At 40.0% G+C, this 15,785-nt stretch overlaps 1 protein-coding gene across 4 annotated transcripts in view; it reads right to left on the reverse strand.

Moving 5' to 3' along the window:
* Focad (focadhesin) overlaps positions 1-15,785 on the reverse strand; it is a 293,087-nt gene that overhangs the window by 61,456 nt on the left and 215,846 nt on the right. For all 4 annotated transcript variants that reach the window (XM_035439808.1, XM_027400387.2, XM_027400389.1 and 1 more), the window contains 3 exons: positions 12,407-12,499; positions 4,204-4,292; positions 431-475 (listed from right to left, as the gene is read on the reverse strand). In XM_035439808.1, the coding sequence (XP_035295699.1) occupies positions 431-475; positions 4,204-4,292; positions 12,407-12,499 (227 nt within the window). The remainder of the gene's footprint in view (positions 1-430; positions 476-4,203; positions 4,293-12,406; positions 12,500-15,785) is intronic.

Here is a 15,785-nt window from a genome sequence, read left to right on the forward strand (position 1 = left end):
CAATTTAGACACACTGGACCCCATAGCAACCAGGAAGTGTAAGAGGAGGGCCCATTTTATTTGCTGCATTGCAAGTGAGATTTAATAATCCATTTGTAGACCCAATGTAACTCACATTCCCCAGAATTCATTTTTCCTCCTTGAACTAAATTATAATCCTTTAAATTTAAGACAAACCACATAGCATTCTGTCAGGTATTCATGTTGAGTATCTCTCAATTTAAAAGCTATGTATTTGCACCAGTCCCTCTATGTGTACAAAAAGTCATGCAGTGAGAATTAATATAGTTAACAGGAATAACAATGGCTTTCTATAAAAATTATTTTATAATTCTTAATATTATGAAATTCCTGGAAAGGAGAAAGTGTATGTACCCATCCAGGAATGAAAGGTTTAGTAGTATTTTAGGTAGACGAATAAGTGACTTACTTTGCAGCTGTCTTAGTGATCTCATCAGTCAGCATGTCTCTGACCCTGCAATAAAGATGGAAAATAGACCTCAGTTTATGTGACACCAAGGACTGTACCTATTATCTTATTCATCAGTTTATAAGAACGTACAGGAGACCAGTCATATGACTCAGCAGGCAAAGGCACCTGAGAACCTAAGTTTGATCACTGGGAAGCGCATGGTATAAGGGAAAAGATCAAATTCCCACAAATTTCCCCAAACTTCCATTTGCACACTGTGGCACATGCATGCCTATATACTCTGACACACAAATAAATAATGAATGTAAGAAAATAATTTTAAAACTTACAGCAATGCCTCTGGGTCTCAAAAGTAAAAGTATAGAGCTAGCTTTGGAAAAGGACTTTTTTTTTTTTTTTTTTTTTTTTTCAGAGCCTGCTTTATTTTTCTGTTGGCAGGATCACTTAGTGAATACAGGTAAGGAGAAAATGTAACCAAGGACAGACTGGCAGTGTTGTGTCATACCATCCCAGTGGAGTAGTGGGTACACAGTTGACCTTTGTTTTACTATTCTATGGACTAGATGTTGCCTTCTCCTAAACCTATGATGAATACACCCAATCTCACAATAATTGAAGGTAGAGCCTTCAAGATAGGCTTAGGACTCTCACAGCAGTAATTAGAGATAGAACCTTCACAGATGGGCTTAGTGTGTATTAACAGGCATGCATGGTCACATCAGAGTTCCCCCTGGCCCTATTCTCTCTGCGGCATCACCAGTTTCCTCTTCTTGTATCATTGTCCTTAGTAAGTGAAGACATTGTAATATCTATGCTCTTAGGAGAAGAAAAGGTCCTCTAGTTGCTACTTACACTACCACCATGCTTTTGAAACAAAACTTCTTAAAAATAGAATTAACTGTGTCTGATTCAAGTTCATTTCCTTCCACTTCAAGGCCATCACTAGTTTGGCTTTTATACCATAATTCCACCCAAACAGCTGCCTTCATAGTCACAGAAGACTTTCAAGAGGCTAGAATGAATGCTCGTTCTCAATCTTCATCTTCAGCACTCGACACAAGGCTGGTCCCCTTCTTGGATCACTTTCTCTCCTTGGCTCTAGAGAAGCAACACCTTCTTGCTCCTCTTCTATTACTAAGTGCTAGTTTTCTGCCTAGTTAATTGTTGTCTCTGCGTCTGCCCCTCCATGAAATGCTGAAGTAGGGCTTCAGCCCTCTGAAATTTCACAAATTTCTTAGATTCACTCAGCATCATGATTTTGACTGTCACCAATATGCTAATTATTCCCAAAATGATACTTCTAATCCTCATGTCTCCTTTGAACTCTAGACTCGACAACCTACTTAGTATCTCTAGTTGGAGTCCTTATTGGTATCTCATATCTTTCAGATATAGAATCTGATAAAACTGTCTGTCTCAACTGCTATTTTCTTCACTTAGTAGATGCTCCATTCTTTCAGTCAGTGTTTTACTCTTGTTGTCCATTTTTCATATCTTCCATTTAAAGCAGTGACTAAACCTGTGAACTTGCCTTCAAAGCAGTTTGAAAATTTACTTTTCATTCTTCTCTTGCTAGTACCTCAGCCCAAGACTCTACCATCTCTGCCTGAATTATTGCAGTAGAATCCTAATTATTTTTCATAGAAATCTTCCTTCACCATAATATTTAGAGTACTCCTTCCAAATCAGGAAGCAGATGCCCAGATTAAAATCCACTGATGTTACCCCTCTCACAGAGACCTCTTTATCTTCAGAACTCTATGTCACACCCTAGTCCCTTTCTTGTTCCCTCCATGTCACACTGGATTCACGTTCGAGGCATGTTCCTTTGCATTCACTATCCCTTGCAGGGTTTTTCCCTTGTCTCAGATTGACTCACTCCATCACTTCAGGTCTCATCTCAAGGTCATATTATTACAGAGGCACACCAGAACTACCTATGGAAGAGAGTAACCCCTCAACTCCTCAGCCAATTCACTTTCTACTACCTTTGCCCTAAGGAAAATCTGTCCTATTCCATTTGTTTGTTTGCTTATTATCTGTTTCTATTCAATATTTTATAAGGTTTGGGAGAATAAGGAAATGCTGTTCTCCTACACTCAGGATAATACTTGGCACACAGCAGATGAGAAATACATTTGAAGTAATAAAGAAATGTCTTTTTTTTTTTTTTTTGGATTGGGCCTGGGTTCAAAAAAAGTTGCTCAAGAGTTCATTTCAAAATAGCCCATCAGTTATTTATCAGTTGTATAGCAAAGTCGTTAGGTCTACACTACGACACTATACTAAAGAAACATCCAGGGTCATTTCTCCCTGATACTCACATCCATATAGTTTGTGAGCTTCATCAGAGGCTTATGTCTACAGGTCTATATCTTTGAGCATACAGTAAATATACTAATCCTGTCAAATTATCAATTCTAGAAGACAAATCAAAACAGCAAGTGGGGGGACTGGAGAGATGGCTTAGTTGCTAAGAGCACTGGATGCTCTTCCAGTAAACCTGGGTTCAATTCCCAGCACTCACATGGCAGATGATAGCCATTTATAACTCCAGTTCTAAGAGATCTGATGTCCTGTTCTGGCCTCTGTGGATACTATACACACATGATGTACAGATCGACATGAAAGCAAAATACCCGTGTGTGTGTGTGTGTGTGTGTGTGTGTGTGTGTGTGTGTGTGTGTGTGTGTGTACTTAAAACAAAACAAAAAACAAATAGAAAGTGAAACTGAAATTCTGAATTCCTAATGCTAAATCCATTGCCTTTAAAAAAAATCTATAAAATGAAACAGAACAGAATTAAATGACTAAAGATTTTATTTTCTACAACCAAGTAACTTTTGTCCAGAATAAAGCAACCTGTGGGTATAGACAAAGCTATTTAGGTTCCTGGCACTTTGTTTAAATTTAGGTTGCTCTGTCAATTAATATGACCAACTATTCTTCTCAAACTACATAAAAATTTATATTGCTCTTAATGTGCTAGCATTTATACATTTCCTGGTAATACAGTAATAATACAGTAAGGAGCATCTGCTGGGGAAACTGAATGTCTGAGATAGAAAGATTGTTATAATCATGAAGATGTCTTAGCAAAAAGAAGAGAAGAGGAGTTACCCTATACTACATATGAGGTGGAATGGTAATGAATTGAGTGGGGAAAATAGAATTTTTATTCAAAAGGAATAAAACAATCAGTTATAAGAAACAACGTTGAGGGGACAAAACCATTCCTACACTGCATTAGAAAAATAATGTATAGACATACTCAGTTAGCCCTCTGTTATGTCTGGAATGTACCTGTGTAGACTCTTGTTACTTTCCCTAAAGAATACAGAAGAAAGGCAGTCACAGAATATACACTGTAGAAGTTACTAAAGTAATCTAGAGGTGATTTATATGTAGGAGGATGTGCATAGGTTACATGTAAATACTATGCTGTGTGTATGAGACATGAGATTCGGTAGGTTTTGCTCCTGCAGGGGATACTGGTACAAATTCTTCACAGATTCTTGATGACTGGGACTGCCACCTCCTCTCCCTACACCCAGCACACACATATGTATTCATATTTCTGAAAGCAGTATCCTTATCATATCTAGTCATATCTAGGGAGTAGGTGAAAACAGACCTATCATGTCTTCTGAATTACCTTTGGATCATACAGAAGGAAATGCACCTAGCTTGGAAGCATTTAAGGAATTTGAGGTTCCCTTCATTGCTCATGTCCTATGACAACAGTATGTAGCAGAATGTCATCCCCTTACCAAAGCCAGGCTGTGCTTCGTTTGTACTGCACCTCCTCGGGTCCTTCTTTGCCATGCTGTAACTGCAGATCCAGCTCTGCTATCCTTCCCTGCAAACCACACAAGAGGAATCAACATGCAGGCCTGTTGGTTGAAAATTCCTTTGGCCAACTGGACACAAGTGGTCTTGGTGGCATATTAGACCTTGAAAGTAGGGGAAGCAGTCAGTGAATTTCACTAGTGGCAAGTCCTAAAGAGGTTGTAGGCTTGCTCAATTCAGTGTTTCATTACAGGATACCTTTCAAAGCAGATCCAATTCTCACAGTCCCATTTTAAAAGTCTCCTGCATAGCAATGGGTAGCAATTCATAATTTTAGTTATACTCAAAGACTGAGGTCTGAACACTACTGCCACAACAGAACAACAGAAAATGAATTAGATAAGAATATAAGATGTAGGTACTATGTAAAAAAATGTAATCACCAGTGTTGCATTTCTACTTATTGAATGAACTTGTAAAAATATTACAAAGTTCTTAACTTCAGCCATGTAATAAAAATATAGTTAAAATTGTTCCTTTAAGACCACACCTTCAAATATTAAATTTTTTAGTTTTTACTATATTACTGTAATCAGTTGTTTCCATTTTAATCCATTGTCAATGATGTTATTTAATATAATTAAAATAGTAGTTTTCTAATGCCTTCTAACTTAAGCAAGACCTCAGATTTTATTAAGATTATAGAGTAATGCTTAACTATTTTGAGAAGGTTTTTGGGCTGGAGAGATGGCTTAGAACACTGATTGTTCTTCTAGAGGACCCAGATTTGATTCTCAGCACCTACATAGCAGCTCGTAAGAATCTGTAATTCCAATTCCAGGGAGATCTGGTGCCTTTTTCTGGCCTATGTGGGGACTGCATGCAAGGAGTACACACAATGTGTAGGCAAAACCCCATACACATAACATACTAAAACAAAAAAATTAGTGAAAAACAATGAAATCAACTGATGGCGAAAATTCTTACCAGCAGTTTATTCTGGCTATTTCATATCATCATAAATATCTGGAATTGTCAATAGACCTTCACCATTCTTGAGATACCCACCATGGTTTTAATTGATTTCACTGTTTACTAATGAGGTTGACTATCCTTTCAAGTGTCTACTAACTCTGGATTTCCTGTTATGTACCAATTTTTTAAATTAAAATTATATTCATGTGTATGTTTATCTGTGTGAATGTTATGTGTGTGCAGGTGCCCACAAAGGTCAGAAGAGAGCATCATATTCCCTGGAGCTGCAATGACCAGCCAATTAGAACACTTAGTAGTCTTACTGACTACTTAGTATCTATGGTGCTTTGAATGATAACACCCCCAATAGCCAATTAGAATACTCCCTGGCAAGACAGTCTGGGAACAGTCAATCAGCCACTTGACATGGCTGCTGGGAATCAAACTCTGTGACATATTTGCATCTCTCTCTCTGTGTGTGTGTGTGTGTGTGTGTGTGTGTGTGTGTGTGTGTGTGTGTGTGTGTGTGTGTGTTTTGATGCTATACACTCCCATTGCCATCTATTATCCCCACTCTTACTGAACCCCTTCTTCCTCAACAAGTTCCTCACCTACTTTCATGCCTTCTTCTGTGTCTGTAGTGATACACTATTTACGATTTATTAAAACTTGAGTGAGGATTCAGAAAAGTTAACTTCAAGCTATAGAGATCAGGCAGTAGTGATGCACACCTTTAATACCCACATTAGGGAAGTATATAAGATAGGAGCAAGGTCTCAGAGAGGCATTCAGTCTCTAGTCATGCTGAGGAGAGGTTATAGTCTGAGGCTTGGTGAGAGCTTGTGGAGACAGGATCAGCCTATTCAGCCTGAGGTAGAGGTAAGAGCTAGTGGCCAGCTGCTTTGCTTTTCTGATATTCAGCTTGAAGTTTGAAACCCAATACCAGTGTCTGGGTCTTTTATTTTTGGGGGTTACATGTGTCTGTATCTCCCACAGAGTTCCGGTGGGTAGGACATGGGTAACTAAGCAGTGGCTACACCATTGGTTGTCTCTTTCTTATTGACAACTTCGTGTCTGTGGTGCCTTGAATGAGAATGCCCCCACCAATAGGCTCATACATTTGGATGTTTGGTTCCAAGTTGGTAGAACTATTTGGGAAGGACTGGAATATATGGCCTTGCTGGAGAAGCTGTGTTGCCGAGGGTGGGTTTTGAGGTTTTAAAATTTTCTTTTATAAGTTGCTTTGGTCATGGTGTTTTGTTACAGCAACAGAAAAGTAACTAAAGACAGGGTCCTAAGTATTCTCTTACAAGAACGAGATTGTCAAACTAAAAGATGTTAATGTTTAACCTTTATACTGGCCTCCTAGAAAGGCAGGAAATGTAAAATAATTTTCACAGCCCAATTCCTTGTTTTTTAAAAAAATCCAACAAATAGGAAATAATAAAGTTAAAACTTCCTTGGAAGTAAATAAAGCAGTTTCCTTCTTGAGAATCCTGTACAGCCATCCCATTGTGGAGCAGGAAAGGGTTCTTGCCTTCTTTCTCAGAGCTTCTCTTCCTTTCTACCCCTCTCTGTAAACCCCGCAAAACCTAGCACCCAAACTCATCCACTTTTCCAGATCCACTTTGCTTTCTAGTCCTTTGCATCTTTGTAACAGACAGACCCAGCAGCACTCATCAGGTGTCTCACCTTTGGTTAAGGCAGGAAAACTAGGGAAGAACAGGATGAAATGATCACCTGAACTGAGGCTTTTAGGTCCTCTATAGATTCCAATTAGGAATCCATCCATCCCTCTTAATTTTAATCTGTAGTCTATAAAAGAAGAGCCTGATGATGTAATAAACAATTCTACCCAGTTTACTTTAAAAAGAAGGAACAGAGGCCAGATATATAGCTCAGTGACAGCATACTTAACATATACATGGCCCTGGGTCCTATCTCCCACACCAAAAATATACACAAAAGAACAAAAATCTAAAAAGAAAAATTTTCAACCAGTCAGAGGGTAACTTACTACAGATCTTAGTTCATAATCACAGATTTGGTTTCAGATTGTTTGATAGATAGCTGACCAACTAAGGAAGTGTATCCACAATCAACCAGCTTTTATAACTCTCTCCTGTGTGACATCATATGGTATCAAAGAGTTTTTTTTTTTTTTTCACAAAGTTGGAGGCCCGATCTTCCTCAGCATCCAAAAAGAGCAACAAAATAAAGGAAAGAACAGAAAGCTCCTTGCCAAGCAGGTTGGTGTATAGCCAATTAGAATATACCCTGGCAAGACAGCCTGGGAACAGCCAATCAGACTGTCTCTGCATTTTCTACCTGGATGGATAGAAATCCACTTACTTCCAGTGTGCTGAACATGCAATTCAAATACCAACTTCCTTTGAAGAACATATAGGTAAGTCAGGAAATGCCTAAGGAGAAGCTACTAGTAGTGTCCAGATCTCAAACTTACTATCCATGTCTTACTAATATCTGTGTCCAGGAAGTAATGTAGGACATACACCATTCAGCCTGGCTCCTAAGGTTGACCAAGAAAATGGCTCCTCTAACCGATGAGTTTAATGCTACCAAACCTGCCCAGCACCAGACAGAAGTATCCATAGCTGTTGTAACAGAAGATGCTCCCAGGACACATATTCTTGTAATGGACAAGGATCTCAATATTACTCCAGTTCACCTCTGATGCTGTAAGTCTCAAAGGTATGAATAAAGTTAAACTAAGCAGCTAAGTGCATCAGTGTTTCTCAAGCAATGACAAACCTACAGCACACTGCTAGGTTTTCGATGCTAGACTTTCAAGTTCACGTTTTCACTGACTGTCAGTGTAACAGGATATAAAGAGATCTTAAGTGAAAGCAAACAAATGCACACATCACTACACCAGCAGAAGAGAATACTCTACCTATATTGTAAAAAATAAAAGACTTTTCCTAAATGGACCTGTCTTTTATTAGTCCAAGCCAAGAAGGATGGCTCAGCAGGAAAAGGCATTTGCCTCCAATCCTGACATCCTGAATTAAATCCCTAGAGCCATATAGTGGAAGGAGAAAACATACTATTCTCACAAATTGTCCTCTAATTTCCACATATGTATCATGGCATGCCTACACCCACATACACACACACAGACACACAGACACACAGACACACAGACACACACACACACTAAATTAATAAATGTAATAAGGAAGTAAAATGTTAGACCAACTTGCATTCTCTAAAATTAATGATGGTGTTAGGCAATCATATGAGGCTTTGAAATCAGAAAATTCGTAATTAACTTATATTTCTCTCATGTACCAACTATTGGCTTTGAAACTGTTTGCTTTGCTTTCCTAGTTAACCCTGCTTGTCTATCTATAATACCATTATACATCAGTTTAAAAATATGTACTTCATTGCATTTCTGTAAAGATTAATTGAAATAGTATATGTTAAGTGTTAGCAACATACTAGTTATTCAGTAAATGGTAGCAGTTATAGAGAAAATAGAGGCTTTTATAAAGTCTGAATTATATCACAATTATCTTCAACTTAGCCCTTCTTCCCCTTAAAGAAGTGGTTCTCAACCTTCCTAACACTGTGACCCTTTAATACAGTTCCTCATGCTGTGGTGACTCTAACCATAAAATCATTTTCATTGCTACTTCATAACTGTAATTTCTCTACTGTTGTGAATCATAGTGTAAATATTTTGGAGATACGCTTTTGCCAAAGGGGTCGTGACCCGCAGGTTGAGAACCATTGCCTTAAAGCACTAAAAATTCTCGGCTGACTACAGGAGTTGCTCATTTCCTTCTCCAGACGTTTGCAGAATTTTGTTCCTTTTTTTCCACTAAGCATGGAGAATGCTTCAGTGAAACTGCTTAGAAGCATGTAGCTACCTTTACTGGACAGGGGACTCACTGGCAGGAGGGGCCCTTCATTTCCCTTCATATCCTACAAGCTCAGCACTCTGCCTGGCCAGGAAAAACTGCCAAGTGACTGAGGAAGACTGAACATGAAGTCTGGATTCTGATTTGTACTCTCACTTCTCTTGGATAGAAACTTACTGGTGATGTATAATGAGTTTACAGAAGCATACAGACAGGAGAAATTAATTCCTTCACTCAGGAGCAGCCAGTCTGGGAAGATAAAACACAGGTAAAATAACACGAAGCCAGGGATCAGGAATTCCAGAGGAGTGGCTTTGCTATGTGGATTGAAGTGGGGACACTCTAATGTCCAAAATGGCTGCAGACAAAGCACATTAGAAGGACCTGGCCTGTTGCTGATGGAGACCCTGGAACCCTTCTAGGTTCTAATGGGTCAGAAATTGTACACTATTTATCAGTTCTGGGCTAAAATACTTGCACTGCTGCACTAAGGTTTGAATTTGAGATAGGAGCACAAATGTCCAGAAACTCAGTCCGCCTTACCTCCTGACCCATTCCTTGGCTATCACTCTCTGTGCCCTTATAGGGAAGTCATCAGTCTTACCCATATAACTATGATTTCTTAAACTATATGAAAATCTTCTTGAGACATGTTACTTTACTGATCTCAGACCCCACATACACACACACACACCATTCTTAACAATAACTTTTCAGCCACAAAAAAGAATTCAACCTTGCTCATTTGAATAGTTCCCAACTGATAAAAAATATTTGACATTTAAAAAGACACTAACATTTATAATAATGGGTTGAAAGTAGGCCAATTGAGTATATTTTATGTATTTGGTGAGCAACTGTTGTTTTAGACACAGATAGCAAACAATAGAAAAGGAAGTCCTGATCTTGTCCTAAAGGAATAGAGACAACTAGAAGTATCAGATAACAATCTGTTCTACCTATGTGCTGGGGTAAGGATGGCCTAGAGATTGAAGGAGTGGCCAATCAATGACTGGTCTAGCCTAAAAGCCATGTCAGGAAAGTAAGCCCACCCCTGCCACTGCCTGCAGCACCAGAACCCACAGGCTGGATGACACAGAGATCTAGGATAGAGCCGAATAGGACTAGAAGAAAAAAAATGTCATTGAAATGATTCCTAATGATATTCTGTTATATTCATAGATTGATATCTAGCCCAATTGTCATCCAGCAACTGATGGAAACAGAAGCAGGCCCACAGCCAAACATTAGGCAGAGCTCAGGGAATCCTGCAGAGGAGGGGGAGGAAGGTTTGTAGGAACCAGAGGAGTCAAGGACACCACAAGAAAACTCACAGAATCAACTAAGCTGGGCTCATAGGGGTTCTCAAGACTGAACCGATAACTAGGGAGCCTGTGTGGGACTAATCTAGGCACTCTGCATATATGTTACAGTTCTGGAAGTTGCTCCTCTTGTGGGACTCCTAACAATGGGAATGGGCTGTCTCTGACTCTTCTGCTCATTGTTTTGGAACACTACTCCTCATAATGGGTCACCATGCCTAGCCTCAAAACATGGGGAGCGGCCTAGTCTTACTGCAATTTGATATGCCATGTTTGGTTGATATCCATGGGAGGCCTGCCCTTTCCTGAACTGAAACAGAGGAGGAGAAGATTGGGAGCGGGGCAAGGGTGAGGTGGGGTGAGGGGCTGGAAGGAAAGGAAGGAGGGGAAACTGCATTTGGAATACAAAATTAATTAACTAATTAATTAAGAAAATCAGTATGAGCTTTAAAAAGGGAAACAGAGCTACCAATGTGAGAGGAGAGGGGCTTATAATACAGTGGGGGATAGGAGTTAGGTACACCAGTACTTTCCCCAACTGATCTAAAGAACAAGTTAAAAAATGGGGTGGGCATATGGGGAATAGCAGCATCTGAGGCAGAGAGGAATGGTATGTACAAAAGTCAGGACATTAGGATATATGCCAACTTCTGGAAAACAGAAATTTGGAAAAGCTGAAATATAAATGTCTGAGAGAAGTGTCAAGAGATAATGCTAAATATACAGGCAGGTTCATTATAGAGACAAGACATTGAGCTCTGTGTGGGAGGCAATTAAGTCCAGATACTTCAGGACAGTCAAGGTGGGTATCAGGAAGCCAAAAGGACAGAAAAGAATGGAGCTTAGAAGGGAGCTCTGAATGGACACAGAACTTAGGAATATCCACATCTGAATTTTTGTGAATTTTCTTTTACATAATGTAATATTTGTATTAATTCTTTGAGACACTTGTACAATGTATTTGGAACATAGTCACTTCCAGCTCCTCCCCCTTACTCCTCCCAGTTTTACCCCTCACCACTTCCTCCCCTTTCATATCTTTGATTTTGCTGATATACTCCTGAGAGCAGGGCCATCAACCCCATTTCCTGGAGCCTGGTCAACCTATCAGAAGCTACACCCTTAAGGAAAACTGCCTCTCCTTCCCCCAGATGTCATCAACCACCAATAGCTTCTCAGCTAGGGGCAGAAGCTCATGACCCCTCCCTCTCCATGCTGGAATGCTGCCAGGCTTGATTTTGTGTAGGTCTCGCAGCTGCTGTCAGTTCATGAGAGCATCTGTCCTCCCATATTCGGAAGACACCATTTTGCTCTGTTCCTTCCTAGTCTCTGACTGTTGCAATCTCTCCACCTTCTTTTCAGTCCCAAGCCTTACATTTCTTATGAACAAAAGGAACCACTGCATTTTTGATAGTGTTATTTTTCCCAACTGCTTTTACACTTTTTCATCATAATCCTCTGGGCAGAAGAATCTCCACCTTCAGGAGGTCAGCTGTGCTGCTTGCAAAAGATCATCCAACTGTGCTTGTTGAACACTGATGTTCTTCATAGGATGAGAGGGTTAGGAAGGCCATGGGACCCATATCTGAGTATTCAGGTACTACTTCTACCCAGCTGTGTGCAATTCTACCTTAATGCCATAGGATCTTGGAGTGTCAGAGGCTAATGGATATAGGCTAGAAAAGCTTACAGCCACCAGGAAACCATCATTCATGTTACAGAAAGGTTTTCCAGAAAAGCTGCTTTGGGATCACCCCAATTCCTGTCAATAAGCCACACCCATGCTTTGTAAATAAGCCCAACACATTCATTGGTTTCCCAGGGGGACCTTAGTGCAGTTGAACCTTGGTTTTTCACTGGGACCTTAGAAGCAGGAGGTGGTAGACACTGTGTAGTCAGCCCCAGAGAGAAAATTCTTGAAAAAGTAAATGCACATTGTTACAAAATCAGTGATGAGGGGGAAATGCTCCCCCTGCAAAGCATACCCTGTGCATCCTTACCTGTAAAACGGCATGGTAAGCTCGAGTCATATATGCAAGCCAGGCCTGTGGAAGAAAGAGAGCATGGTGCCATTCTGAGGGTTGGACGTGGACCTGTGGAAAAGGTGGAGAGAATCATGTTAGAACATACAGAATTCAAAACAAAACAAAAACCATACCAGATCTTCTTTCCTTTTATTCCAGTGGTTTGTTCTCTAAAACAAACCAAGTTAGTTCAGGATTGGAACCACAAATAATATCTTTTCAATATTCCCAGTTGGACAGAATTTGGAATCTTACAAAGACAAAATAAAGTAAGACTGGAATTTTCTAAATTAAAGCAAATGAAACCCTGCAATAATAACAAGTTAAGATGTATTTGTAATACAAATCCTTCTCTGCATACCAGAGGGAAAGGCTATAAAACCTCTTGCCAAAGACAAGGAGCGGAGTACTGTCTAACAACCCCCCTAGTAATGTTAAATAAAAATAAATATTACTCATAGCCTGGGTTTCAAGTATGACCACTTCTGAAGTAATAAACATAAACTGCCAACAGAAACCACATTGTGTAGAAACCATAGTGGAAAGAGCATGCAGATTCACAGTGTACACACTGTGTACACCGCTGGGCAGCTGCCCTTTCATCGGTGTGGGTGTGCAAGAGAAAAACAATACATGTAAAACAGTGAGATCTACATGTTAACCGTGAGACTGAGCAGAGCCCAGGTGAAGCATCTGGCTTGCATAGTTATTTCTGTTTCTACCTATTAGTACACAGCATTGCAACACATCTTCCCAGAGTCTGTGCCTGTTCAAGATGACTTGAGAGAAACAGCTACAGTGCTTCATAGTTCATGCAGACCTAAACTCAACAACCAACACTTTCATCCACGAGAGAGAGAAGTTTGTATATAATTGTAACAGAGTTTCAGTAACTGGGTGCTTCAGAACAGTTCCCGGTATTTTGAGAATATTTTCAAGTGCCTTTCAATAGGAGAGATAATACAGCTGAACACAGACAGTTATCATGGCCTTTGGGCATGCTTCATTCTCATCCTAGTGAGAGCATACTATGCAAAGTAGTGTGGATGACAAGGACTATCAAGCACTCAACAAGAACCTTGCTTTCTGGCAAGAGAGAGAGAGAAATGTGCATAAACAGACTACAAGGAGGGATTGTGAAGTCTCTATAGGACATGGGACGGGGGAGAACAATGGGATTAATTCTGACTCTTGTCTATCACTTCTGGTGCCACTGCCACGTTTTTTTCAAACGTTAGATATTTAAACAGTATGAGATAGGTACTGAGACCATGAGGTGAACTGGAAAAAATTATAAAGACTTTGTTCTGAGTATTTATGCTGCCAAGTGGGATGGTAAGAGCCTTGTCAGTATGTTCACCAACAGAAGGAATGACTCTTCCAGCCCCTTTATTCTTCGACTATCCAGAAAGCAAACAATAACTGAGGCCACATATCCAGCTGGGAAGGAGGTAGTTTCCATCCCTGTTCTCTGTTCCAAATGCTTTTTCGTTTTTTCTATGAATTATGTTCTCTGGTCACAAAATAAATTATCATTAGTCCCTATTTTGATATCCAGAATAAACAGAAACAACATTCAAATAATGTAACCTGGATTTTTATCTCTTACTTAAGAAATACAAAATTTCAGAATGAATGGAGAATTTTCAAATCCTCCTGCCCATATAACTGTGCTGCTAAGATCTCTGGTCAGCCTAAGCACATTGACAAAAAGAACACTGAATCCTTTGAAAAGACAATAGTTGATTCCGGCCCCCACAGAGTGCAGAGGTGAGCTGCTTTGGCCCCTGCCTTGGGCCCAACTTCTGCCTGCCCAATCTGGGAAATCCCACCCCAGGGTCTGCAGGCAAACTGAATCGGTCCCTGAGGACCCAGGGACCATGACTCTGCTGAGATCACTGGGCTACTCTGCCCCCAGGTAGTTCAGAGTGCAGAGAGTGCAGAGGTGAGCTGCTTTGTCCCCTGACTTGGACCCAACTTCTGCCTGCCCACTCTGAGAACTCCTGCCCAGGGGTCTGAAGGCAGGTCGACTCGGCCCCTGAGGACCAAGCAACCCAGAGTCTGCTGACATCTCTGCCCCAGTCCTGCTCTCGCCCATCTGGAGAGCGAGTGCCTCAGACCTGCCTACACCCACCTTGAGACCCATCAGAGTATCAGAGCCAATTGCACCCACCTGAAGAGAACCCTGGACCCATACACATCAGGAAAGGAAGTGATACCACCTGCACCCACTGGAAGAAGGGATGGGAAGACGACAATATAAGAACACATCCAACAACAGGAAAACCAATATGACACCACCAGAGTCTCTACACCAGAAAGACATGAACATCCCATCACAGAAGCAGAAGAAGAGAGCAACCTTAAAAACAACTTCGTGCAGATGATAGAGACCCTGAGAGAGGAAATCAGAAAATCGTTTAGAGAAATGGAAGAAAAGACGAACCAAAAGATGCAAGAAATCAAGGAAAGCCAAGAAAATACAATTAAACAGCTGAAGGAAACAGTTCAGGACCTGCAAACTGAAATAGAAACAATAAAGAAAACACAAAATGAGGGAATGCTGGAAGTAGAAAAGCCGAGTAAACAATCAGGAACCACAGATGCAAGCATAACCAACAAAATACAAGAGATGAAAGACAGAATCTCAGATGCTGAAGATAAACTAGAGGAAATAAATTCATCAAGCAAAGAAAAATCTTAAGTCCAAAAAGTACTTAACACAAAATATACAGGAACATCTATGCCCCAAATACAAAGGCACTAACATTTGTAAAAGAAACATTATTAAAACTCAAATCACAAATAGACCTCACACAGTTATAGTGGGAGACCTCAACACCCCACTCCTACCACTGGACAGGACTACCAGACAGAAACTTAACAAAGAGACAAAGGAAATAACAGAAGTTATGACCCAACTGGGATTAACAGACATCTATAGAACTTTCTATCCAAACACAAAAGAATATACCTTCTTTTCAGCATCACATGGAACCTTCGCAAAAATCGACCACATATAGCAAACCTCAACAGGTACAAAATAATTGGACTAATACGCTGTATCTTATCAGACCACCATTTTAAAGTTAGAATTCAAAAACAACACAAATTGCAGAAAACCTACTAACTCATGGAAATTGAACAACACGCAATTGCACCATTCCTGGGTCAAGGAAGAAATAAATAAAGAAATTAAAGACTTCCTAGAATTCAATGAAAATGAAGACACAACATACCCAAACTTATGGGACACTTTGAAAGCAGTACTAAGAGGAAAGTTCATAGATCTAAGTGCTCACATGAAGAAACTACACAATACTCACACCATACTCACACCAGATAGTTGACATCA

The sequence above is a fragment of the Cricetulus griseus genome, chromosome 2 (genome assembly GCF_003668045.3).
Source record: "Cricetulus griseus strain 17A/GY chromosome 2, alternate assembly CriGri-PICRH-1.0, whole genome shotgun sequence".
Lineage (NCBI taxonomy): Eukaryota > Metazoa > Chordata > Mammalia > Rodentia > Cricetidae > Cricetulus > Cricetulus griseus.